The sequence below is a fragment of the Asterias rubens genome, chromosome 8 (assembly GCF_902459465.1).
Source record: "Asterias rubens chromosome 8, eAstRub1.3, whole genome shotgun sequence".
In the NCBI taxonomy this organism is placed as follows: Eukaryota; Metazoa; Echinodermata; class Asteroidea; order Forcipulatida; family Asteriidae; genus Asterias; species Asterias rubens.
Window position 1 is genome coordinate 6417392 of NC_047069.1, and position 25038 is coordinate 6442429.

The following is a 25038-nucleotide window of genomic DNA, read 5'->3' on the forward strand; positions in this document are numbered from 1 at the left end:
ATATAAGGGGACCGTTAACCAAACTAAACAACCCAATGCCTAGGAGGGCGCTACACACAAGGGGACCGTTAACTAAACTAAAATTTAGTACCCGGTTCGTAGGATCGAGAGCCAGGGTGCTTGCAATTGCTGTGTGATGACAGGTGGTCAATTCTGCTCTATTGCTCCATGGTCGACCGGTGTCTGTTGCGTGCTGGTTGTTGGGTAAGTACCTAGGTTTTTCCTTTTTTTTTACCGAGTGTTTTTTTCTACCTCTAGCTACGGCTAGATCGCGCGCGTCTGCCTATTCTTCAACACTGGTAGACGCGCTGATCTAGTCGTAGCTGTAGCCGAAGTCGTCGTTTCGGACACGGCCTTACTACTATAGATTGAGTTTCATTCTGCTTTAGTCACTAGATGGATCACGTGAGGTGGTTACTATTTGGGGTTCTATGGTGCGCAAATGTGGTGGGGAAAATATTAAACTATTTTAAGTGAAAATGACAACAATTTGTTTTATTTATTTACTGCATAACTGTTATAAATTCTGATAAGCGTAAACTAATAAATATTAAGTCTACATTTAAGAGGAAATATCATAGATTGGTTTCTTATCTCCTGAAACCAAACATGACTGGTCTGAAATGGGGGAAACGGATTGTTATGAAGTGTCAGTGCATCAAGGGGGAGGGGGGGTGGGGTGTTTTACTTTCATGCCTTATGATATCTCTGGATTCTAATATAGTAGCCATAATGCCTTAGGACAAAAATGTAATTAAATTTGTTAAGTACTAATTGAATAACATTTTTGATTTACTTTGCACGCCATACTAACTTCTGAATATTCAATAAAATACCAACCAATGAAAGGTGTGAAAACATATGACGTTGCTCCAATGTCGTGCATGCACAAGCACTGTTAATGGCGGGCTGTCTCTCGCAACGTAAAACCAAAACTTTAAAAATTTCAACACACCATGAAGTGAAAGTGTTATTGTTAAAAAATTGGATAGATGATTTGAAACAAAAATATTTAGTTTTTGATTGTGAACAATTTTCCTGTTATCCTACTGAAAACACATGACACCAGGAAATAAATACTCATTTCATCATGTTCATTGTGTGTTGAGTGAATAGTAATAGTAAATGCGTCTTGTTCCAAGCATGGTCTTGCGTCTTGACGCACAGTCACAGAGTCATGGACACGACCAGGGCCCAATTTCATGGCTCTGCTTACCGCTGAATTATGCGCTTACGATCACGATTCCTCAATTAAGTGCAAGCGCCGAATTTCTGCACTAGCCTTGTAAGTGTAGAATGCCTAGTAACGCGGAGTATGCACACGCAGAAGCCAAAATTTGCCACTAACCCATGACATACGCTTGCAGTATGCACATAATTTCTTGCTTCCGTAAGCGCCTATTCTGTGCTTAAAGTTACACTGAGCCATGATATTGGGCCCAGCTAGAGCCCAATTTCATAAAGCTGTTTACCGTACTCTGTTTGTCGTACTCTGTAGCAGAAAAGTGTGTGTTTAAAAAGCATAGACAGATTTCACCATGATTTTTCGAGAAACCAGATAATTTCTAGGTGCGCATGCACGTTGACCTAAATTTGCTTTGTTACGCAGCTCCATAATTTCATAGCCGTGCTTAGCGGGCAATTTTGTGCTTACTGTGCAACTTCTATTTCAAAGCGCTGCTAACCGTAAGCACACGAAAAGGCATGCTTACCTTCATGTGCTCACCGCAACGAAACTAAATGACGTCACAATGCAAACCATTGTTAAAAACGCCTTATGGCCGCCCAATTTGTCTGCCAACTTGTGAAATAGGCTTATACCATAGCAAATTTTTCTGCTACAGTAAGCACGAAAAATTTGCTTACCGTTAAGCAGCGCTATGGTATTGGGCCAAGCACTCATGTGCTAACCGCGATTAGCCAGCATTTTCCTTTGCTTATATATAAGGGTAAACAGCTATTTAAAAAAAAAAATTGCTTTAAAAAGAAGGGATGCATAGTGCCAGTGTAATCATTGTCAAATGTTGGTTGGGGAAGTGCATCCTTACTAATTCTCTGAAATAGTGCCGACATCAAAACCTCCTTTTCAATTGCATAAAGTGTACATTCTGTACCGTTGATTTTTTATATTTGTATGCATGATTTACATATGAGTGGATGACTAAATAAATTGATTTCAACGTCATTCTGTCTCAAATTGTAGATATTGTGTTTTAATTTACACATCAGCATGAGTTTTCTTCCTCATAAGATTGCACAATTTTGTATCCCCCCCCAAAAAAAAAAAAAAAATATCCCTTTTTGGTTTTTGGATCAGTGTGTTTTAGATGATCAGATGTTGTGTTAGCTGTACTATTTTATGGTTTTCAAGGAAGGCCCATAAATCACAGAGTAATGACAGAGAGTTCTATGAACAAAATGCAGCACAAAAAACATTGATACATTTGTACAGCTAGTACTCCCTAAGGATGCAGTGCAGGAAACAAGGATGTGAACTTTGCGACCTTTCTAGGCTGTGGAATTTAAATTGTATTCACACTAAGGGTATAGCAGTAAGTATTTATAAATTATTGCCAGCCTCATGGTCATGGTTGAGCGGTAAAAAAACACACACACAGGAATTGCACTTTTGTTTTTTTTAGATCTGAGCAGACGACAATCGAAAGTGTGCAAAAGCTGCAGTAGTAAACTCCATCAAACATCGGACCAATCATAACGCATAATGAAAAGCTTACGTCACTGTCGTTATCCAATGAAATCATTGCATCTAGTAAAACCACTGGGCCTGTGCATGTCTTTACCATTGCGGATACCAGTTAAAGATAAGGGACCAGTCTAGGCTGACCTCCTCCTCCGTTAGAGGGCGCTGTATAAGGAGACCGTTAATTTGGTAAACTGAGGTCAAGGGTTGGGGGTACACGTGTTTTTGTGTGACTTATGTCGTCAGAAAAAAAATGATACAAATTGTCGTCCGTGAAAACAAGACGTACAGACTCTGCTGGCTTTCGGTTCGGCATCAAATGAACTTCAACTTGTGACCTTACAAATACAACAATGTCGGATGTTGTTACCAAGTACGCGGAAGTTGCTGCTCGGCAGGTAATTCTTCACATTCTTTCAATTTTAATTTACAAAACTGGAAAGGAAAAGATTCTGCCAACGCAACGTTCTTCACAAAACTAGCGCAATTGGCTGCATTCTCAGTGTTGTGTACAATTGTAAAATGTCTTTTATATAATTTGATGTATAAATTGGGGTCCTACTAGCTACTTGCCGTCAACTCGCCGTCAACTCACTTGCGCCGTCAACTCGCCGTCAACTCCACCAATATACATTTAAAATTCACAAAAGAAGCATAGAACTGTAAAGTATCAGCTCAAAGAGCATTCGCGTAAGTTTTAGGTCATATTTCGGAATAAAAATTGATTTTTTTTCTCGTGAAAAAAAATTCTCGAAGCCAAAAAACTGTCGGCCGCCATCTTGCTTTTTCACAATGATTAGTCTTGGCCCAAGATGTCAATGATTGGTACTTTTTTTTTATCAACACAAAGTTGTTTTTGTGAATGAATTTGTACCGAAAACCATGAGAAATATGTAGCCCAGACTTAACACTTCCGTGCCCCCTTTTTATAGATTTTTCATGTAAATTTAATGAGTTGACGGCACGAAAATGAGTTGACGGCGAGTTGACGGCAAGTCGGCGAGTTGACGGCAAGTAGTAGGACCGATAAATTGTTCTGTGTTTGGTATAGTTGGACCTACCTCCATGGTTGGACGGACGGTTTAGACCATGGTTAGCTACCTCCGTGATTAGACCATGGGTGTTCTGAATAAATAAATTGTCCCAAGCTCAGTCAAGCAAGCAAGGAAGGAAGACATACAATCATAAAATCATGGGATAACTTTCCGTATGGCGCCACCACTTTTTCACTCATTTTTACAAAAAGGGATATATCAATCAGGTAAATTAGATACTATATTATTTTATTTCGAATGAAAAAGTGGTGGCGCCATACGGAAACTTTTCCGAAACGGAGGAAGAATCATGATGTGCAGTCCTACTACTTGCCGTCAACTCGCCGACTTGCCGTCAACTCATTTTCGTGCCGTCAACTCATTAAATTTACATGAAAAATCTATATAAGGGGCACGGAAGTGTTAAGTCTGGGCTAAACTACATATTTCTCATGGTTTTCGGTAAAAATTCATTCACAAAAACGACTTTGTGTTGATAAAAAAAAAGTACCAATCATTGACATCTTGGGCCAAGACTAATCAATGTGAAAAAGCAAGATGGCAGCCGACGGTTTAACTGCTGCGAGATAATTTTTTCACAACAAAAAAACTCAATTTTTATTCCGAAATATGACCTAAAAATTACGCGAATTCTCTTTGAGCTGATACTTTACAGTTCTATGCTTCTTTTGTGGATTTTAAATGTATATTGGAGGAGTTGACGGTGAGTTGACGGCGCAAGTGAGTTGACGGCGAGTTGACGGCAAGTAGTAGGACCCATGATGTGTGCTGTCATGTTTCTACGCCTTCAGTTTAGTCAGTGACATTTTAATGGGGGTTATTGTGTTCAGGCTGGTGTGTGTTGTGTTAATTGAAGTATTCACCTTATTTTATTTGAGAAGATATCTCTACCTTTTAAAATAAAATAAGGCCATCCATGGGCTTATTCTTAACTCTAGTAAGATAAGAATAAGCCAATGGATGGTTAGACCTTTTTTGTTGTGCTCTGAAGTAGTCTTTAAATTTGGTTGCTGCATCGTGCACAGCATCAGAGAACTGCTCCAAACAAGATAATTTCTCAAACATCTGCTGAAAACTTACCTCTGTATTTATTAATTTTTGTAAAGCTTTTGTGTGAAGCTCTATTATATAAGTGCCGTTTATTATTACATTAATTATTTTTAATATTTTACTAATTTAATAATGTTAATAGCCTTTTCATGAAGGGTCTGTTTTACATGTTTGGTAACGATTCTGAAAACTAATGGCAATAAAACCTTCTCTATCTATTCTTCCTACATGTACATGGAATCTTTTGGTAAGAAGTACATCAGCTTTGGAGAGTATTGCATTTTGAGAAGGGTTTCACCTCAAAGTACTACCATTATCCAAACGCATTACTCTATTCAACAATTTTTTAAACAACACATTGTGTATTTCACAGAAACTATTCTTCTTGCGTGGACATTCGCTAAGCAGTTTCGGCGATATCTCAAAAACGCCACTGCCATGCGAAATGATATTTCCTGAGATTAATTTAAATAGACACAACTACACAGTACATTTGATTAAAACAATCAAATGGTAAATAAAAAAAGTTAAGATTGCCTTTGAAGTTCTATCCTTCTAATGGAAGATTACATTTGGAATTACATAAATTGGTTTTGCTAGCAAATAAATGCTGGCAGTGTAAACACTTGCTGTCATCCACTTACATAAACTGACAAACCTGAAGTAGTTCGAGATCAATCAGCCATCTGGGTCACAAGAGAATAGTGAAAAACCAATTACAAATTTTGCATTGCATTGATGCCAAAACGGAAATGAATAGAATCTTTGTATTAACCTATTCTGAAACGTTCCTTTAAAACTAGCTCCATAAATGGACATACACCCCGGCCCTGTACATGTAAATAATACCGATATGCTTGACTCCCTCCCTCCCTCTGCTTCTTGGCTCTACGCCCAAGTTCCTTCCGAAGGGGAAATGTTTTTTTGAAGGGGAAATATTTTTTTTCAAAATTTGAACAATTACCTTGCCTCCAGATGTTATATTCCCTCTGTACTTCAGACAAAAAAGAACTGGTTCAATAATTCGCTCATCCCAAGGTGCCTTTCTACTGAATATATAGGCTCTGTTCTCATTTTAAACAACCCTGACATTCACATATTTGTACTAGATGCAATGTCAGAATTGTAAAAAATTAGTACAAAGCCCCAGTGACTTGGTCAGATGCTCTCTTATTGAATGAGCTCATATTACAATTTTCACTTTTGTTACTTTTGTTTTTAAGTTAACATTTCAGTGTCCATTGTACTTACTTTTTTACGCAATATCTGTGTAATTATGATTCAGTTGCAGATTTCAAGCTCTGTTTGATTGTCTTTTTATCAAATTTGTTTCTTTGCCATGCCTTGTGTGTTTTTGTTGATGTATATTGTGTAATAGTATTGCAATTTTCTTGTTGCATATATTTCAATCCGATAATTTTTTATACTAAGTGACATTCCCCCATTGTTTGATTCAGTTGAGTTTGGTATGAAATTAAATATCTTGTGTTTTATCTAAATTTTTGTAGGAGGCTGAGATTGCAAAATTGAAAGAAGAAATTCTTGCTTTGCAAAATGGAGAGGTTGAGTTATCTCCGGAGGTTGAGAAACTCAAAGTTGAGAACCAGAAACTCAAGTATCGTCTTGGACACCTACTCAGGGTGAGTTTTTTTCAGCCTTGGTGATGTTTTACATGATCACCTCTCCATATAAACATTATCTGACTTCTTTATTTGTTTCCCTGTCACAAAAAAATGTAGAGGCTGATATATTTTACAAACTGGAGTAAAACATCTGGTCCCAATTTCATAGAGCTGCTAAAAGGCATTGGACACTATTGGTAATTGTCAAAGACCATTCTTCTCGCCTGGTGTGTTTTAACATATAAGCATGAAATAGCAAACCTGTGAAAATCTGAACCCAAGTGGTTGTCAAGTTGCGAGAGAATAATGGGGAAACGACACCCTTGTTGGACAAGTTGTATGCTTTCAGATGCCTTGAAATCAAAACCTCAACTCAGGTCTTAAATTAAATTCAAATATTTTAGTGAGAAATTACTTCTTTCTCAAACACTAATTACTTCAGAGGGAGCTGTTTCTCACAATGTTTAATACTATCAACAGCTTATTGCTCTCCATTGCTCTATAAGTTTTTATGCTAACAGTTATTTTAAGTAATTACCAATAGTGTCCTTGCTTACCAGCAAATGAGGTTACCAGCCAAACTACTATGCCACACATAAAATTCGTGACTGGTATCCTGCTCATTTCTGCTTAGCAGAAAATTGGTAAGGAATTTTTTTGCTTAAGCAGACACATGGAATTGGGCTCTGAAGGCAGGTCTGCTTCTCCACGGAGGTAATTCTTGGTGGCCATCAAACGTATGGCTGTTCCTAAGTTAGGATGAGTAACTAACTTGAGATAAGAGTAGACTTAACTCTTTGTGAAATACACCCCAGGTCTACGATGGAGCCTATTCAATTTTCAGACCTGGAATTTCATCTTTGAAAGGGCAAGGCCATTTTCAATTGGCAAAGGGCTCTTCCGTAGGAAAATCTTCAAGTTTTCCAGTTTCTGGGACACTTTTGATGGGGCACTTAGGTAAAGACCAGGGGCAGCACTCCAATGCCTTTGTGTTGCTCCTGTAATAAAGATCCCAACCCCAGTTTAGTAATGAAATAATTATTCAGTTGACGTGTGTTTCCATCCTTGCCTTTAGAGCATTGCTGAAGAAGAAAAGAACACGGCTAAGGCTTCTTCAGATGACGCCAACGTGATGACCAACATCAGCCAGAAGCTGGAGACTGTGTTTGCCACGGCAATCAAAGCTTCGTTCCCAGAGCTTCCCAATCCGTCAGTTGCTGTAGAATCCAGCAAGAATGATCGCTTTGGCGATTACCAATGCAACAGCGCTATGGCTATTGCTCAGGTAAAGTAACAAAGTTTCATTCCTTCTGCCAAGGTAGTACTTGTAAAGCAGGACAGTTCTTTTCAGAACTGAGAAGTCTCTAAAATTCTGAACAGCAAGACAAGTTCTCAAAAGAATATAATCTACCAGCAAGATACACGCACACAGTGTTACTGCAAACCACATTTTATTGATACCTCACCATGCAATCCCTCAAATCTTATACAAGATAAGAAAGTTACGGAGAATGACTTAAAATGATTGCTGATAATCAATAACAGGGCCCAATAAGCCATAGTTTGCAGTCCGATTTGAATAAAGTCTGGTACAATGAATTGGTTGATCACAATTTACAAAGTAAATTTGAATTCCTCAGACTATAGAGAAGTTGCCTTTTCACAAGATTTTTACTTGAATTTTGACCTCCGAATTAACATTCCACATGCCATTCATTGGTAGAGTTTTATTTCATCATTACCTAATTATTTATATTTTTAAGAAAATGCCCATAGTGTATTTTATTGTATTTTCTCTCTACCCCTCTCTCTATGTAGCAACTAAGAGCTATTGGAAAGAAGACTTCACCAAATGAAATTGCCAGGGAAGTCGTGAAGAGCTTGCCACCTAGTGACATCATAGAAAAGGTTTGTGGAAACACTTATTATGTTGGCAACTTTATCTGTAAAACAGAGAAACTTTTGGATTTTATTCACGCTTTTATTTAACCAAGAATGGAATACAATGATGAAATAAAAAGGAAAAATTGTCGGTGAAATGTTTGACCATTTTTTTTAGTCCGCTTCACTTAAATATTTCAACACTGACAGCTAACTGAGTGACGTAACTGCCTGTTATCTAACAAGTCTTCACAAACCGATAATTCAAACCGACTGTGGCGTCACATAAACAGTGCCCTCACGCATGACAAAGGAAAAATCAATCGTAGGCTGGTAGTTATGCGTGGCACGTACATAACTGCGAGTTTCCAATGGTCATCTTAACCAATGAAGCCTTTCAAAATTTTTCCTCCGCCAATCGGAACCTTCCTACTAAGCCTCTTTTTTATTATCCTGGCTCTTCGATGGATAAGCATCCAATTCAAAGTTGGAGTAGCATTTGTCATCCAATCGGAACCTTAAACCTTAAAAGGTTTCTTTCCTTGCCTTCCACCTTTAGGATACTAGTTTGAATTCCCCTGGAGGCACTTTGTGGATTGGGTTTTCCAGTCACTAACTGATAACATGGGGTTTCCACCACATATTATAAAACTGAAACTAACTGTTTTGTCGTCTCTCCATTGGGGTTCTTGGCTTCACAACCAGAATAATTGATATGAATAAAACTAAAGCATCACTGCATATCATTATTGGCTACATAGGATTTGAAACTTTGCACGGTGGAAATACGATATAGAAAGGTTTGCGGTAACACCATGTAATGACTATCTCTAATGAGTAGGAGTGGTTCTGAAAAGAACCGTTGGTTAAACTCGAAGTTTCAATCAGTATCGTCTTTTTTTTTCTCCTTTTTTTTTTTCTCTCCAGAAGAGGATCAGAGCATACTGATCAAAACGTCGAGTTAAACCAACGGTGGTTTTCAGAACCACCCCAACTCATTAGAGATAGTCATTACATGTTGTTACGGCAAACCTTGCCATATATTATTGGCTACCTTAATATTCCTTCTTGTTCTTCAATTATTTTTTTCAGGTTGACATTGCTGGCCCTGGTTTCATCAATATCCACATCAGACGTCCCTTTGTTTCCACAGTGATCAGTGACATTCTAAACAAGGGAGTCAGGCCGCCAAAGACTGGCGGCAAGCGACGGGTTGTCATCGACATGTCCTCGCCAAATATTGCTAAGGAAATGCATGTGGGTCATCTAAGGTCAACCATCATTGGTGAGAGCATCTCTCGACTGCTGGTTTTTGCAGGTGAGTACGGTATACCAGTTAATAAAATGATTCAAAAATCCAAACAAATATTCCTGATGATTGACCATTTGAAATCTTCCAAAATTTGATCGTTGACAGATCAGTATCCATATGTGTGTCTTTGGACTTCCAAAGCCTCTCTTATAAAATGATTTGATATTGAGTTGGCACCTTTCTATCTTGTAGGTCATGAACTCGTGAAGGTGAACCATCTGGGTGACTGGGGTACCCAGTTTGGGATGCTTATCGCCCATCTACAGGACCGTTTCCCAAATTACTTGACTGAGTCGCCCCCTATCTCCGATCTTCAGGCATTTTACAAGGTACTGTATTATTCTATTTGAAAGATTTGCCAAAAACAACAAGCACTCTAACCAAGGCCGGAATACAACAGTGTAGAGAAGATGATAAAGAAATTACCAGTTTTCTAGTCGTGGGAGGAAAACCTTCTGCTTCATATTATTTTGACTTTGTGTATATTGTTTTCTTGTATTAAAGGCAGTGGACACTATTGGTAATTATCAAAGACTAGCCTTCACAGTTGGTGTATCTCAACATATATGCATAAAATAACAAACCTGTGAAAATTTGGGCTCAATCGGTCATCGAAGTTGCGAGATAATAATGAAAGAAAAAAACACCCTAGTCACACGAACTTGTGTGCCTTTAGATGATTTCGAGGCCTCAAGTTTTAAACCTGAGGTCTTGAAATAAAATTCGTGGAAAATTACTTCTTTCTCGAAAACTACATTGCTTCAGAGGGAGCCGTTTCTCACAATGTTTTATACCATCAACCTCACCCCATTACTCGTCACCAAGAAAGGTTTTATGCTAGTAAATATTTTGAGTGTTTACCAATAGTGTCCACTGCCTTTAAAGACACTGGACACCTTTGGTAATTGTCAAAGACCAGTTTTTTTACTTGGTGTATCTCAACATAATCTTGTGAACATTTTGACTCAATTGGTCGTCAAAGTTGGGAGATAATAATGAAAGAAAAAACACCCTTGTCACACTGAGTTGTGTGATTTCATATGCCTGATTTTGTTACTTCAAAATCTAATTCTGAGGTCTTGAAATCAAATTCATGGAAAATAACTTCTTTCTCGAAAACTTTGCTACTTCAAAGGGAGCCAATTCTCACAATGTTTTAAACTATCAAACGGCTCTCCAAGTTATTTTTTATGCCAAACAATTATTTTGAGTAATTACCAATAGTTTCCAGTGCCCTTTTAAAATAGCCAAATAAATAACAATAATAACAACAATAAAAACATTAAAAAAAAAAGTTATTTTATTTTTCATCACATAAGTTTGGTTCATACATACGCGCGTAAACAAAATGTGTGAGTTGATGTGTAGATTGATGTAAACACATATTTCCAAAGATCAGTCTTGTTGACTTGGTTTTTCTTCATCCTGTAACTATCTCAGGAGTCTAAAGTTCGCTTTGATGAGGATGCTGAGTTCAAGAAGCGTGCCTACTCATTGGTTGTCAAGCTACAAGCTAAAGATTCAGACATCATCAAAGCATGGACCATGATCTGTGACATCTCATTCAAAGGTAACAGCTCCCGAGTAAAGAGCAAAGCACTCTCAGGGCTTGAATTTTACACTGGACCCTGGGCTTGATGCCACTGGTTTTAGTGTTGGGCCAGTATAGTTATGACCAGAAAAGTCCGACTATCTTGTGTAAAAAAAAAATCATAAATACCTAAGACAATTGATCCATTCTGATTGGTCGAGAGGGCATCACGAGGTGTTGTTTGAACGGATGATATAACACCAGTAAAAAGTGTTATAATATGGGCGTGACACGCTCGCTTGCACCTGTGCACATAAGACATTTTTTTTATTCCTATTGGTCGAGAGCAACAGCTGAAACAGTTGTGCCACATCACGCGATACGCGTTATAAGGAGTTGTTTACCCGTGGGCCTAACCATTTTATAGCTGGAGTAGCCTTGCTCAAGGCAGTCGCATTATTCGCTCCAAAAGACGCCGCTGTAAACCCATCCGTATACCCTGTGCGTGGTGCGTGCGATCACACCGCATGACCCACCCGTATACACACTGTCACATTGTACGACTACTGTGCACACAAGTCATCCGCACTCGTACCACTAACCGCATGCGGAGGCCGTCAGACCAACAGCCCTGTCGGGTCTGTAACACCCGGGTTTAATGTGTTTCATTAAATAATTTCCACTAGTGGAAAAAAATGTGAGGCAAATGAATTATTCATTTTGACGTCCAGTCACGCACTTCCCTTATCACAACCTTTGGACCCTATCATGCTCGCTGAGCGTCCGTGGTGGTGGTGTGTGATGTAAACATGTCTCGTCTTTCGCGGGCATTATGGTAATGAGCTGACCGTGGGAACTCTTCGCTTATTATAGTAATGAGGTCAGTGGCTTCAACACAGACCCTACAAGGCTGACGGCCTGAGGGCTGACGCATGCGGATAGTGTACTGGGGCATTGTGTCGTGCGATGTTACGCACAGTGAATACGGGTGGGTTTTTATACAGTGGTGGTCTTTTTTCGGAGTAAATAATTTGACTGCCTTGAGCAAGGCTATAGCTGGGGGGTGTTGTGTTGAAAGAAATTGAACAATTATAATTTTTGCATTTATTTTACCTTTTGACCAAAAAGTGTTAATGTTTTTTGACTAAAAAGGTATTTATGAATGGGAATCAAAGTGTGTTGACTTTGTCTCTGTAAAATGATCAAGTCCAGTCCTCGGCGCGGGTTTAAACCACTAGTTGAAAACCTCTTCACCACACGTTGATTCCCTTATTTTCTTACTATGTATAATCTTGCATGCTCCTTTCCCCCTTGATGGTAATCATGATTCTCTTAATGCTGGTCTAGTGGCCCTCCTATCATCAACTTTTTTTAACTCTTTCTTTGTTGTTTCTGTTTTGGTTTTATGGTTCTTTGATTTGCTTTGTATTTGTTTTTGTATTTATAAGTAGATTTAATTTTTTTGACATCACAAAAAAAGGTGTTTGTGAGTGATGATGATTAGGCCAAACAAAATAATATGTGTGTTTCCGGTTACCCGACCGACCCTAGAAAAACACGCCGACCCTACGGAATTTTATACATTTACAGACAAAATAAAATAAAACAACCCCGCTCCCACTCCCACCGCACGATTTTAACGTTATTATATTTGATGTTTCCTTTTTTCTAAAACGTTTTCACATTTAAAATAAAGCATTAGAAAATACACATTTTCTTATGAGAAAAGACGTCGTTGATCCATGGTTGATCAAGTACTAGTATTGCAACGACTGACGGACGACGTGTGTAGCGTGTGTTGGGAGGTCGCAGCATGCATTTACACGTGCGAGTTCGTAATGCTAGCAATCTGTTAATTGCGCTGCTCAATCTTGAGATTGCACAACAGATGTTGATTGAGCGATGTACGCCGACGAGCTGCGCTACGCCCTCGCATTTGCGCCGCCTGGAAACCCGCTAAAATTCCCACGTGACACGTCGAGTCTTGTCTCAATGCGTTTATTGCTGGTTCGCGTAGATTTTACTAATAGAGGGCGTTTTATCTCACTGTATTGCATTGTTCCAAAACGACCTCTAGCGTTCAATGTTTCTTGTATTTTGTTGCCACACGCAAAGTAACAACGACTACAGGCGTAGAATCTGCTTTCGCGTTACGTGAAATTTACAGACCTCGAAACGGTTGCTTTTTGGGGCTTATTTTCTGTGTCATTTTAAGAGATTTTCGAGTCGAACTTGGACATCGTTGAATTTACATGCAAGGGCAAAAATATTTTTAACATTGGTTCCTACCCTAAGTTTTGAAGCAATAAAATAATTCAACAAAATAAAATGTGTTTTCGTCCCTACCGACCCAAATTTTTTGGCCGGTGTAATAGGAAACACATATATTATTTTGTTTGGCCTTAGGTGTATTGTTGAGGACAGCTTACCTCATCAATCCAATTGCTGGATTGCTAAGCAAGATTTGTCTGTGCTAAGCAGTTGTGCTTAACAGCTTATAGGCCAAGGAAAGAATGAACAGAATTATTATTTTGATCTTTGCAGCTTTTGAGGAGATCTATGAGCGACTTGGCGTCAAGAACCTCATTCCCCGTGGGGAGTCTTTCTACCAAGACATGATGGTATCAACAGTTGAGACCCTGGAGAGCAATGGTGAGCAGAACATACAAGTCAAGTGGTTAGACCGCAGAACTTGCAATCACAAGGTTGTGGGTTCCAATCCTACAAAGCTAACCACTGATTTCACAATGACTAGAATAAGTTATGTCGTCTAGTTACTGAATCACAATTTCTTGATTTGTGCACTTCATAATGGTAGACGCTAGACCAATGTTTGTATGTGACAGACTGGCTGATGTCAGCTTGCAGTTTAAATACCCTTATCGGAGTTTGCCGAAAAATCTTTTGGGCAACAGCACTCTGCAGGAATGATGTCACATTTGCCCTGAACACGGCATGAACACGGTGCTCGCCGCAAACCGCAATTAACCTTGGATGTTGTTTTCTTGTTGATATTGACACAGGTTTTGTAAAGCTGGATGAAGGGAGGAAAATCATGTTCACAGATGCCGGCAAAGTGCCATTGACGTTGGTCAAGTCTGACGGAGGGTTCACATACGACACATCGGACATGGCCTGTATTAGATATAGGATTTTCGAAGACAAGGCAGACTGGATCCTGTATGTTATAGATGCGGGACAGGTAAGATAGCCGTGTGGGGGGGGGGGGGTAGGAAGGGGAAGGCTCTGCTTGCCAGAGGGCAATAGGTGTCTTTTGGACATTATGTTTTAAACATTTACAATAATATTTTTGCGTTCGTTATTGTCAAGTTTTGATTGAATGCATTTGATGATAAATGAACTTTAATCTATGCATCACTGTTTTGTTGGTGTTAAGGTACATGTAACTGCAAATATTTATTTTCAATCCATTGTCAATTTATTGTATTGATGTGTACTTTCTTCCTCCTGTCCTTTCAATTCTATTTTATTTTAATTGTGCTATGTCAATTATATTCATAAGTTGTCATATGAGACCTGTAATCTCTCATACGTACTTATATTCACACTGTCTCTTTTTGCAGAACGAAGAATTGTTTAACTTTGATATTGTTTGTTTGTATAGTGCCCATGAATATTACTAAAAATGCATTTGAAACTATAATGCATTGCTGTTTGTATTATTTTATTGATTGATTGTTCTTTGATTTGATATAATTGATTGATTGGTTGATTGAATCGCGATATTTATCTTTAAATTATATTTGCTTGCCCAAATTGCCTATTCAACTCTCTTCACATTCATTGTATTTATATTGATTGTATTTGGAAGCATGTTGACTGATTGATTGATTGATTGATTGATTGATTGATTGATTGATTGATCGATTTAATTTAATCGCAATATTTGTCTTTAAATGTTATTTTCTTGCCCCCATTTCCTATTCCACTTTACCATCTTTATTTTCATTGCATTCATTGATTGGAATTGGAAACAATGTTGATTTGATTGATTGATTGATTGATTGATTGATTGACTGATTGATTGATTGATAATTAATTGATTTATTGATTGAATCCCGATCTTTGTCTTATTTGTATTTGCTTGCCTCCACCATTTCCTATTTTACTTAATCCTCTTTATACTCATTGCATTCATATTGATTGGAATTGGAAACAATGTTGATTGATTGATCGATTGATTGATTGATTGAATTTTGCTCTTTGTCTTACCGATATTTGCTTGTCCCTATTTCCTATTCTTCTTTGTCTTTATATTCAACCCATTGCATTCATATTGGTTAGATTTTGAAGAAAATGTTGATTGATTGATTGATTGATTGAATTTTTATCTTTGTCTTATTGATATTTGATTGCCCCTTTTTCCTATTCTTCTTTACTCTCTTTTTATTCATTGCATTTGTATTGATTAGAATTGGAAACAATGTTGATTGATAGATTGATTGATGATTAATTGATTGACTGATTGAATCCTGATCTTTGTATTATTGATATTTATTTGGCCCTATATTTATTCCACAATCTACTTTATCCTCTTTATATTCATTGCTTTCATATCAATAATTGAAAATAATGTTTTTTGAATGATTGATTGATTGATTGATTGATTGCTTGTTATCATCACTAATTATAGCACAGTGAATTCTACTTTTTTTGTATTTATCATACCATCTTTTCGCTCTTCATTTTCAGTGTACTCAAACCAAGGCTGGGAAGCAAATACAGAGTCTGTCCCCCTTGACATACAATTAGTATTAGAACTATCTCTGGCATAGTGTATACAGGGAGCCAGTCTTAGAAAGATAGTCACAGTAGTCAAAGTATAATGTTAAACTTTGTGTTGGAACATCTGTACCGTGCCTAAATGAACTTTGATTTTTATGTCATCAAGCGCACATATGAACAATGATTGCATCATCTCGATTTTAACTTCTAATTTTACATCCTGCTTTCACTTTCTTTCATTAATTTATACGTAAGTTTTGTTACAGGATATTTTGTTATGACACTCTCTTGTGCTTTGCTCTGTTTCCTTTCTGTTTAAGGAACCTTTGTTTCCCGATACTTTCATTAACCCCTACCCCAACTTCATAATTATTATTATTATTATTATTTTTATTATTATAAGTCTATTAAACTCAAAATCTTAGCACAGGCTTAGCATAGGTGACCAGCCAAAATGCTATGTAATGGTCATTGCTTGGAAAAGGTGTTTTTCCATTTTTTTATGCTGATATGTACAATGAAGTTTCTAAGTAAGTTTTTGTCTTCTAAAATTAGGCCTCAGACCTTTAAAGGGATTAATTAGTAGTGTAGGCTTACCTCTTTTATTTTAAAATATTTTTCAAAAAACAAACAAACCTGTTTTCACAGTTCAATTTTTACAAACAACAATTACAAATAGGGATTGATAAGTATGAATAATAGTAAATATTTTGTTTGTTTACTTGAATCTTTGCTGCTATAGAGCATACACATGGAGAATATATTTGCCGGAGGGAGGATGGCAGGTTGGTACGACCCAGCCAAGATGCGAATTGAACATATCAAGTTTGGGGTCGTCTTAGGTGAAGACAAGTAAGACCAGGATGTTCATCAATTTTATGAAATGTTTCTCTCATGCTGGTTGTATGTTATTTAATTGAAGATTAGCATCATAGAATGAAACTACTATCCTTGACAGTACTTTACTTTTTACAAAGTTGCGGTTTCTTTTTTCGGAAGTGGTTATTATTCGTATTACTTTCTCTAAAAGGCACTGGACACCTTTGGTAATTGTCAAAGACCCAAATTCTCACAAGGTGTATCCCACCATATTCATAAAATAACAAATCTGTGAACATTTGGACTCAATTGGTCATCACAGTTGCAAGAGAAAAACTAAAGAAACAACACCCTTGTTGCACAAATTATTTGTGCTTTCAGATGCCTAATAAAATGTTTCAGCTAAAGTCTTTTATTATTTGAGTGAGAAATTACCTCTTTCTCAAAACTTGTTACTTCAGAGGAAGCTGTTTCTCACAATGTTTTACACTATTAACAGCTCTCCAATGCTTGTTATGCTAACGATTATTTTGAGTAATTACCAATAGTGTCATGTGCCTTTACTTTGATAATTTTTATTTTATTTTTGTTTCAGGAAAAAGTTCAAAACTCGCTCTGGTGATACTGTACGGCTAGCAGACCTCTTGAACGAGGGAATGAAACGATCATTGGATAAATTGAAAGAGAAAGAAAGAGACAAGGTAATGACGATGAGAAGCTGAACTAATTAAAGGATAGGATGTCTATATTTCTTGGATGTGGAATCTAATTGCTTTCATTAAACACACTCTGTGGTGGTTAGACTGCAGGACATGCACTCACAAGGTTGTGGGTTCAAATTCATCCAAGTTACCCACTGATTTCACATTTCCCCCGATGCCTGAAGTTGATGACACAACCAAACGAAGCTTAGTAATTGAAGACTTCTTAAAACTCATTAGAAACAAATTATTGACTTTATATCCTAGATGCAAAATTAATGTATATCAAATTGTTGCGGTACCCGCTGCTACCACATAGGATTCAAACTGCCTCCAGCCACCAGGCAAGCTCTGGGGTCTAGCTTAGTATTGCAAGTTGTGTGCTCAAATCCCACCCGAGTGATTTTGCTCGTCTATTTTTTTTCACAGAACTTGGGAATGTTTAATACACATTGGTGTAAAGGTAAAATACAAATCATATTTTTTATCTTTGATGCAAAACTGACATCTTTGTCATGTGAACTTCCAATTTCTATCTTAAAGGTATTGACTGAAGAGGAACTGCTGGCAGCCCAGCGTTCTGTAGCCTATGGCTGTATCAAGTATGCTGACTTGTGCCACAATCGTATTTGTGATTACGTCTTCTCATTTGATAAGGTAAGGCACAAGTTGGATTTTGTGTTCTGTTACAGAGCAGGTGCGAAAGCAATTTTGTGTGTGCGAGTAAGAAATTAACCCACCCATATCACACAAGTCATTTGTTTTTAGGTGCTGTGAATTCGAGACCTCAGCTGAGGTCTCGAATTCTCTTCAAATATTTAAGTGAGAAATTACTTCTTTCTCAAAAACTTCGCTACTTCAGAGGACGCCGTGTTTCACAATGTTTTTTACTATCCAACAACTCTATATTGCTTGTTACTAAGTAAATTTTTATGCTAACAATTATTTTGAGTGATTACCAATCGAGTGTAGTGCCTTTAAGTACAAGTTAACATACAAGACCCTTATTTTTGAAATGTTTGTCTTGTTTGTGGTATGGAATCACAATTCGATGCACATTTGAAGCTCAGTGCAAAGGTGGTATTTCAAAAACAATTACTCTTGATTCCTTTGTTTTACTAATTGTCCTTTTTGTCCTGACTAGATGTTGGATGACAAGGGCAACACGGCTGTGTATCTTCTGTACGCATTCACCAGAATCAAGTAAGAATCAGATATCAACTTTATGTCTCTCTAAACAGTAAGCCCGCAATCGGCTCTTACGGTTGCTCAGAATTTTGTGCTTTAGATAACCATATTTCATAGGTTGACCACAAAATCTTGCTTTTAAGCCTGTATTTGGGTTTGATTTTGTTTTGGGGAAAAACTCATTTGCAATAGCAAGCAAAATTAAACCAAAATAAATAAACAGCGGTTATGCATTAAGCAAAGCAATTGACGATCCACACGTTGCGGCATTGTTAGAATGAAAAGACAGTCTGGGGGATTGCGGCATTGTTGGAACGAAAAAACGGTCTCAAGGAGCCTTGTTTTTTTAATGACAAATTTTGTTGTGTCTGTTTTTGTTTGTGTTGTGTTTTGTTGTTGGTTTTACTGCGCCTTGAACACCCAGCAGGGTGGAGATGTGCGCATTACAAGTCTTATTATTATTAATATTATTATTATTATTATTATTATTATTATTATTATTATTATTATTATTATTATTATTATTATTATTATTATTATTATATTATTATTATTATTATTATTATTATTATTATTATTATTATTATTATTATTATTATTATTATTATTATTATTATTATTATTATTATTATTATTATTATTATTATTATTATTATTATTATTATTATTATTATTATTATTATTATTATTATTATTATTATTATTATTATTATTATTATTATTATTATTATTATTATTATTATTATTATTATTATTATTATTATTATTATTATTATTATTTTTATTATTTTTATTATTTTTATTATTTTTATTATTATTATTATTATTATTATTATTATTATTATTATTATTATTATTATTATTATTATTATTATTATTATTATTATTATTATTATTATTATTATTATTATTATTATTATTGTTTGACCGCATTATTGAGTAAGGATTCTTCCAACAAAGATGTTGATTTTAACTGGACTATAGGTATTATTTCACGCAGTGATCAGAAAAGAAAAAAAAATCAATCATCAGCAGACAAGGTGCACCAAAAGATAAACTGAACCGATGTTTTGGGGTGTCTAAAAAATCAGATAAGACTCGCCTTATCCGCAGGATAATATACACATAATGAATGTTTATGAGTGCAATGGTGCAAATATGTTCATGAGTTGAAAGATGGAATGTTCTATTCAACGAGGCGGAGCCGAGTTGAATGGAACATTCCAGCTTTCAACGAATGAACATATTCGCACCATTGCACGAATGAAAAACATTCATTATTTGTTTTATATAACATCCAAGTAGATCTTTGTCATTTTGATTGAAAGATACAACTTTCAAAACAAACAAAGCGTAGGCCTCCAATTTTTAATTGTAGAAGACGAATGCTAGTAATTTTACTTATATGCTTTGCTGCGTTACCGAAGACAACGCGCACGCAGTGATGTTTTTACTCAGCTTTTTCATTCCATCCGAAAAGTACCATTGCACGCTGGCAGCGTGCAATGGTACTTTTCGGATGGAACGAAAAAGCACGGTCAGTGACTCAGCGTGCAATGGTACTTTTATTTGCTATCACGTGACGGACAATCCTCCAATCAAATGGCAAGGATCTGCTTGGGTGTTATATAATATGGTAAATTACACAAGGTACAATAAATATTCTGTTGCATTGAATTTATTAATAATATATTATTCAGACAGCATGGGGTGTAGGCTTGCATGCACGGAGATGTAAGCTGAAGTAACAAAATATAATGCAAAAGATACGAGTACCTCGAAAAAGACGACGGTCAGCAAGAGAAGAAGTCTCTTTAATTTTCGGGTATCGAGTTCCTTCAAAGCCTCTCCTTCAGCTTTCTTCACGCTATTCTGCTGGTCTGCCAAAAGTTGAGCTAATCCCTTTTTCTGGAGTTTGGAGACAGTCATCGATTCTGATCTTCTTTTGCTCAGCAACTAACTCTTTCGGCCTCCAGAAGCACTTCTATCGCTGAGTCTTGATCTTCAGCCTTGTTTATCAAGGCCAGCTTAGCCTTCTCTTAAGTTATTTATAATATTATTTTCCCGGAGAACTGGAATTGTTGCCTCTTTCCAGCTCATTGGCCTCTACATGTAGCTTTTTTTAAAGTTCTTTTATGGACGTTGATTCCGTTTTTGAAATAGAAATAACGTCAAAACGCTCACCAAAGAAGTGTTTGAATTTCTCGAACACTCAAGCAGTATCATGAGTGTGTCTCTCATCGATCGACATATTATCAGCTTTCAAAAACTTAGGATACATTAGTATAAGAGCAAATCGAGTGAACAGCGAACCAGCATTTGTGTGCATGAGCATGAAGTGAAAGGCGTAGGCCAGAGGTTTGGTGTTTGGCATGTTGAACTTATCGGACAGCAGGTCGGAAACCATTGCTAGACAGTCCTCATTTATTTCTTGTGTGATTCGCCGACTCAAATGTGTGGTCAGAAATATGCTTTTCTGCATTTTCCAGTATTGGTGTAAGCTTTCCCAACTCTTTTATTCTTCCTTTTTGACTTAAACCAAATAGATGTTTTGAAGCTTTCCTCTAGCTTGTCAATTCGATGGTAGATGTCTCAGTCTTCAGTGAGGCTATCACAAACAAATTGTTGAATCTCACCATCATCACTGGTTATGGGTTTGTTTGTCGCTGAGCCTGGTAGACATACATGGTCTCCTGAGGTCACAGATTACTTGATTTTGCCTTTCTAGTGGTCATGTTGAAGATCTCTTGTTTATGACAGTGGTGGCAGTGGTTAGTTGACTAAAGGATTGTTCGAGGATTTGACAAAAAAAAAACAGCTAAGGAGCGGAAATTCACAGAAAACTACATGTTTGGGGGGAGCCAGGATTTGACCAAATAAAGCAGCTAAAAAAATGGAAATTTACAGAAAATTTCATTTTTAAGGGGGAGCTCAAGGAAGAGGCGTGTTCGTAGCCACGTGATCTCCTCTAAACCAGTGATTGAATGTATAAACTGTACCGTGTATTTGTGAATGACGAGTAAATAATTGTTTACATTGCTTACAGATCCATTGCACGTCTTGCCAAAATAGACCAAGCAGCCATCCTGAAAGCAGCAGCCACGACCCCCATTGACCTGACCCACGCCAAGGAGTGGAAACTGGCCAAGTGCCTGTCCCGCTTCCCTGAGATCATCACACGCATCCTGAGTGAGATGCTCATGCACATGCTATGTGAGTATCTGTATGAGCTGACCACGACATTCACCGAGTTCTACGATGTGTGCTACTGTGTGGAGAAAGACAGGCAAACAGGTTGGTGAACAATGAGCCACAATCGTCACAACAATTGCATCTTAATACATGTAAACTAAATAAACTCCTTTTATTAGCACATTGTAGGGTTGACAACACTTAGACGAAAGTGTTTGATTCTACTTTTGTCTTTTTCCTAGGCAGCCCATCTATTGTTTTCTCTGTGCCAGCCCCCCCCCCCCCCAATCAGTCTCTGGGTTAAAATAGACAATATTCTTTATCTCTGATGCAAAATAAACATCTAGTAACGAGACAGACAGTGCATAGCACTAACCACCGATTATTTCTCAAATACCAAGATATTTCCATAACAATAAAAATTAAAAGCATTTTATTTTTAAGTAAAATCATTTGAAGTGAAACATCAGCGAATGTCAATGTTTATTTAGTGTCTGTGGTAACATCATGTCTGTGCATCTACTTTGATGTGTAGATTGATTATTAAATCAGGGAGGGCTACAGATAAAACAATAGGTGCAATGTAGACTGCATTGGAGAAAGACAAAAGGGGAATCAAACACCATCATCAACAGGGTATGTCACCCTTACATCATATGATGCTATATATCTATGTGAGATGATTTACATGTAAGACACACTATCTTAGGACTGTGTTCTAGTATTACTGTCCTTTGTTATGAGATTTCTATTAAACTATATTCAGTATATAAAGTTAAAGATAAATTTAAGCAGTATTTTTGCTAGTTGGGTTTTTATTAATTCATTTCCGTTATTATTTTGTTGAAGGTGAAATTGTGAAAGTTAACATGAGTCGGATTCTTCTGTGTGAAGCCGCAGCGGCTGTCATGGCAAAAGGGTTTCACATCTTGGGACTTGAACCTGTCAACAGAATGTAATTCATCAGGGTTCACATCCAACCAGCCCCCATCAACAAAAAGCAACAAATGAAAAGAAAAAATGGAATGTGGTAGAAACTCACCATGGTTTAAGCTGGCTGGAAGTATAATTAATTGCTGTACTGGGTTCAAATCTCACCATAGTATCGGCTTAAGAGTCTGTCGATTTAGTTGCATAATTTTTTAGGAAGCCATAAATGATGTTGATAAATTTCTTTATATAAAACAATAGATGCTAATCAACAGTTTTGATCAATTTCCACAGGTTGGTTGAACGGTGTGTTCGTTTTAGCTAGAGGATGGGAATGAATTTACCCCTCTGAAAACCTAGTGTACTTTTCCTTCAAGAAGAGAATTTGGGAAGGAGGGTCTTGCGATATCAATTGGTTCACAATAGGTTTACTGCTGTTAGAACGTTTCACTTTAGGGATTGACATAATCAAAGCATATATACAAACTAAAAGCATAGCTATAAGGGTCTGATTTACTTTGGTAATTCGTTAGTGAAGATTGTGTTTAAAATGAACAGGGTGATCAATTCAAAGCACTTTCTTGTCGGTCTTCAAAAGTTGTCAAATGGTTATGAAGTGGTACAGAGAGTAGTTTGTTATGTACACAAAAACGAATCAATGACTTTCAAAACTACCTAATTCCTTTTGTTAAAGACCTTTCCTTTGACAGGTAGCAACCCACACTATTTGGACTTCAGTGTAGTTCAAAGGTTGAAAGAATCTTATGAAATACTTTGTAATATAATCCAGTGCTAAGATTTATAAACAAAAATGTGAAATTGGTCAACACTTTTTTCATGTTCTGTACTCCTACAGACATTGAGACCAGACTGGATTTGATCCTTTATTTTGCAATAAATAAAACTGAGAAGTAGGATACAAAGTGAGGTTTCTGTCTTGTTGCTTTATCCACTGCTTAAGGTTCAGCTTTTAAGTAGGTGCCTTGCTAACATTGGATGCACTCACAGTTTTACTCATGTACTGTACTCCTGGGCGAAGAGAAGTATTTATGGTCAATCATTCTGACTTAATTTATAAACAACTTGTTTATTTAGTAACTTGTAGAAAACATCACTTTGTGAGCAAGTGCATCAAACACATATTTAAAATAATGTGATCCACCACAGTAATCTGATCTGGAAAGTTGTTCCAGATTTTAGGGCTGTCCTGTAAGTTGTGAATGCTGTAGTATCAGCAAACTAGGAAAAGCAACAAAATCTGGGCTCAACACAGTGTCGGAAATGAGTGTACAGGGCCCAATTTCATAGCTCTGCTTACTGCTGGACTCTACGCTTGCAATCAAAATTCTCTACTTACTGTGCAAACGCCGACATTCTGCGGTATCTTTGTAAGCAAAGAATGCCTATTAATGTGGAGTATGCGCGCATACAAGCCAAAATTCCCTGTTAACCTGTGAAAAACGCTTGACGAGAGTGCTGAAGTCCTACCTCTGTAATCGCCATTCTTTTGTGATGGTGAGCAGATCCATGTTATTGGGCCATGAAGTGAGGTTGTTGAAGTGGCCTCTGTTTGAGGACTATAAACTTTGTCTGGAGCATGTCTATATTGTCATTAGGAACTTGTGTCCAGAGAGCTTTAAACATGATATTTTCTTCTATTAACTTGATTGATTTTTTGTGTGCGATGGGTAGCCAGTGCTGTTTGATATGAGTTTGGGGGAGGCGTAATGGAGAAGTACAGATTACCCAATTTTAGAGCCTATACAGTGAGGGAAACCGTATTTTGTATTCCTCGGTGGTTTAATACTTCTTTTTTCGGTAGACCGCATTGTTACTGGCAAGACTTTCTATTCACCAAGGACAAAATGGCAATGGCCTTTTTTTCTTCTGGCTGTATATATTGAGTGTCTTGGGTGCCTATACTTAAGATGTCATCTAAGTTTAAAACATGTACATGTATAGGAAGTGCTGAACTAATAGTACGAAGAGAAAAAACAGCAGATACAGACTTCATTTCAAAAAGACGTTTTATTCTCATGAAAAGTGTTATGTAATTTGTTTTAAAAGATGTGTAGTACAGTTTTCTTTTACACCTCAAGTTGTTTCTCCAAAATTCCTTTCTCCGTCTCTATCCAAGATTTTATAGCAGTCCTGTGCAAGTTCTGGTCTTAAAGTCGAAAAGGTGTGGATTTGAATCCCAGTCATGACACTTGTGTCTATGAGCAAGATACTTTATTACTTTAGTTTCTTCTCTCCATCCAGGGGTAACACCTGTGAGGGCAGAGATGGTTCTTGTGATTTACATGTATT

General features: G+C 37.0%; 1 protein-coding gene across 2 annotated transcripts; it reads left to right on the plus strand.

Annotated features, from left to right (window-relative positions):
- The first annotated feature begins 125 nt into the window (after positions 1–125).
- On the plus strand, positions 126–23647 carry LOC117293802 (arginine--tRNA ligase, cytoplasmic-like). 2 transcript variants are annotated; one of them, XM_033776247.1, is made up of 15 exons: positions 126–204; positions 6315–6446; positions 7504–7713; positions 8247–8336; positions 9402–9627; positions 9814–9950; positions 11062–11191; positions 13697–13804; positions 14176–14354; positions 16641–16750; positions 17313–17418; positions 17962–18075; positions 18563–18621; positions 21653–21900; positions 22648–23647. In XM_033776247.1, the coding sequence occupies exons 1-15, from the start codon at positions 169–171 to the stop codon at positions 22755–22757; spliced, it is 1995 nt and encodes a 664-aa protein (XP_033632138.1). In that variant the 5' UTR covers positions 126–168; the 3' UTR covers positions 22758–23647. The 2 variants fall into 2 exon arrangements, with proteins under 2 accessions (XP_033632138.1, XP_033632137.1); XM_033776246.1 differs by lacking the exon at positions 126–204 and adding an exon at positions 2903–3099.
- Positions 23648–25038: the final 1391 nt, after the last annotated feature.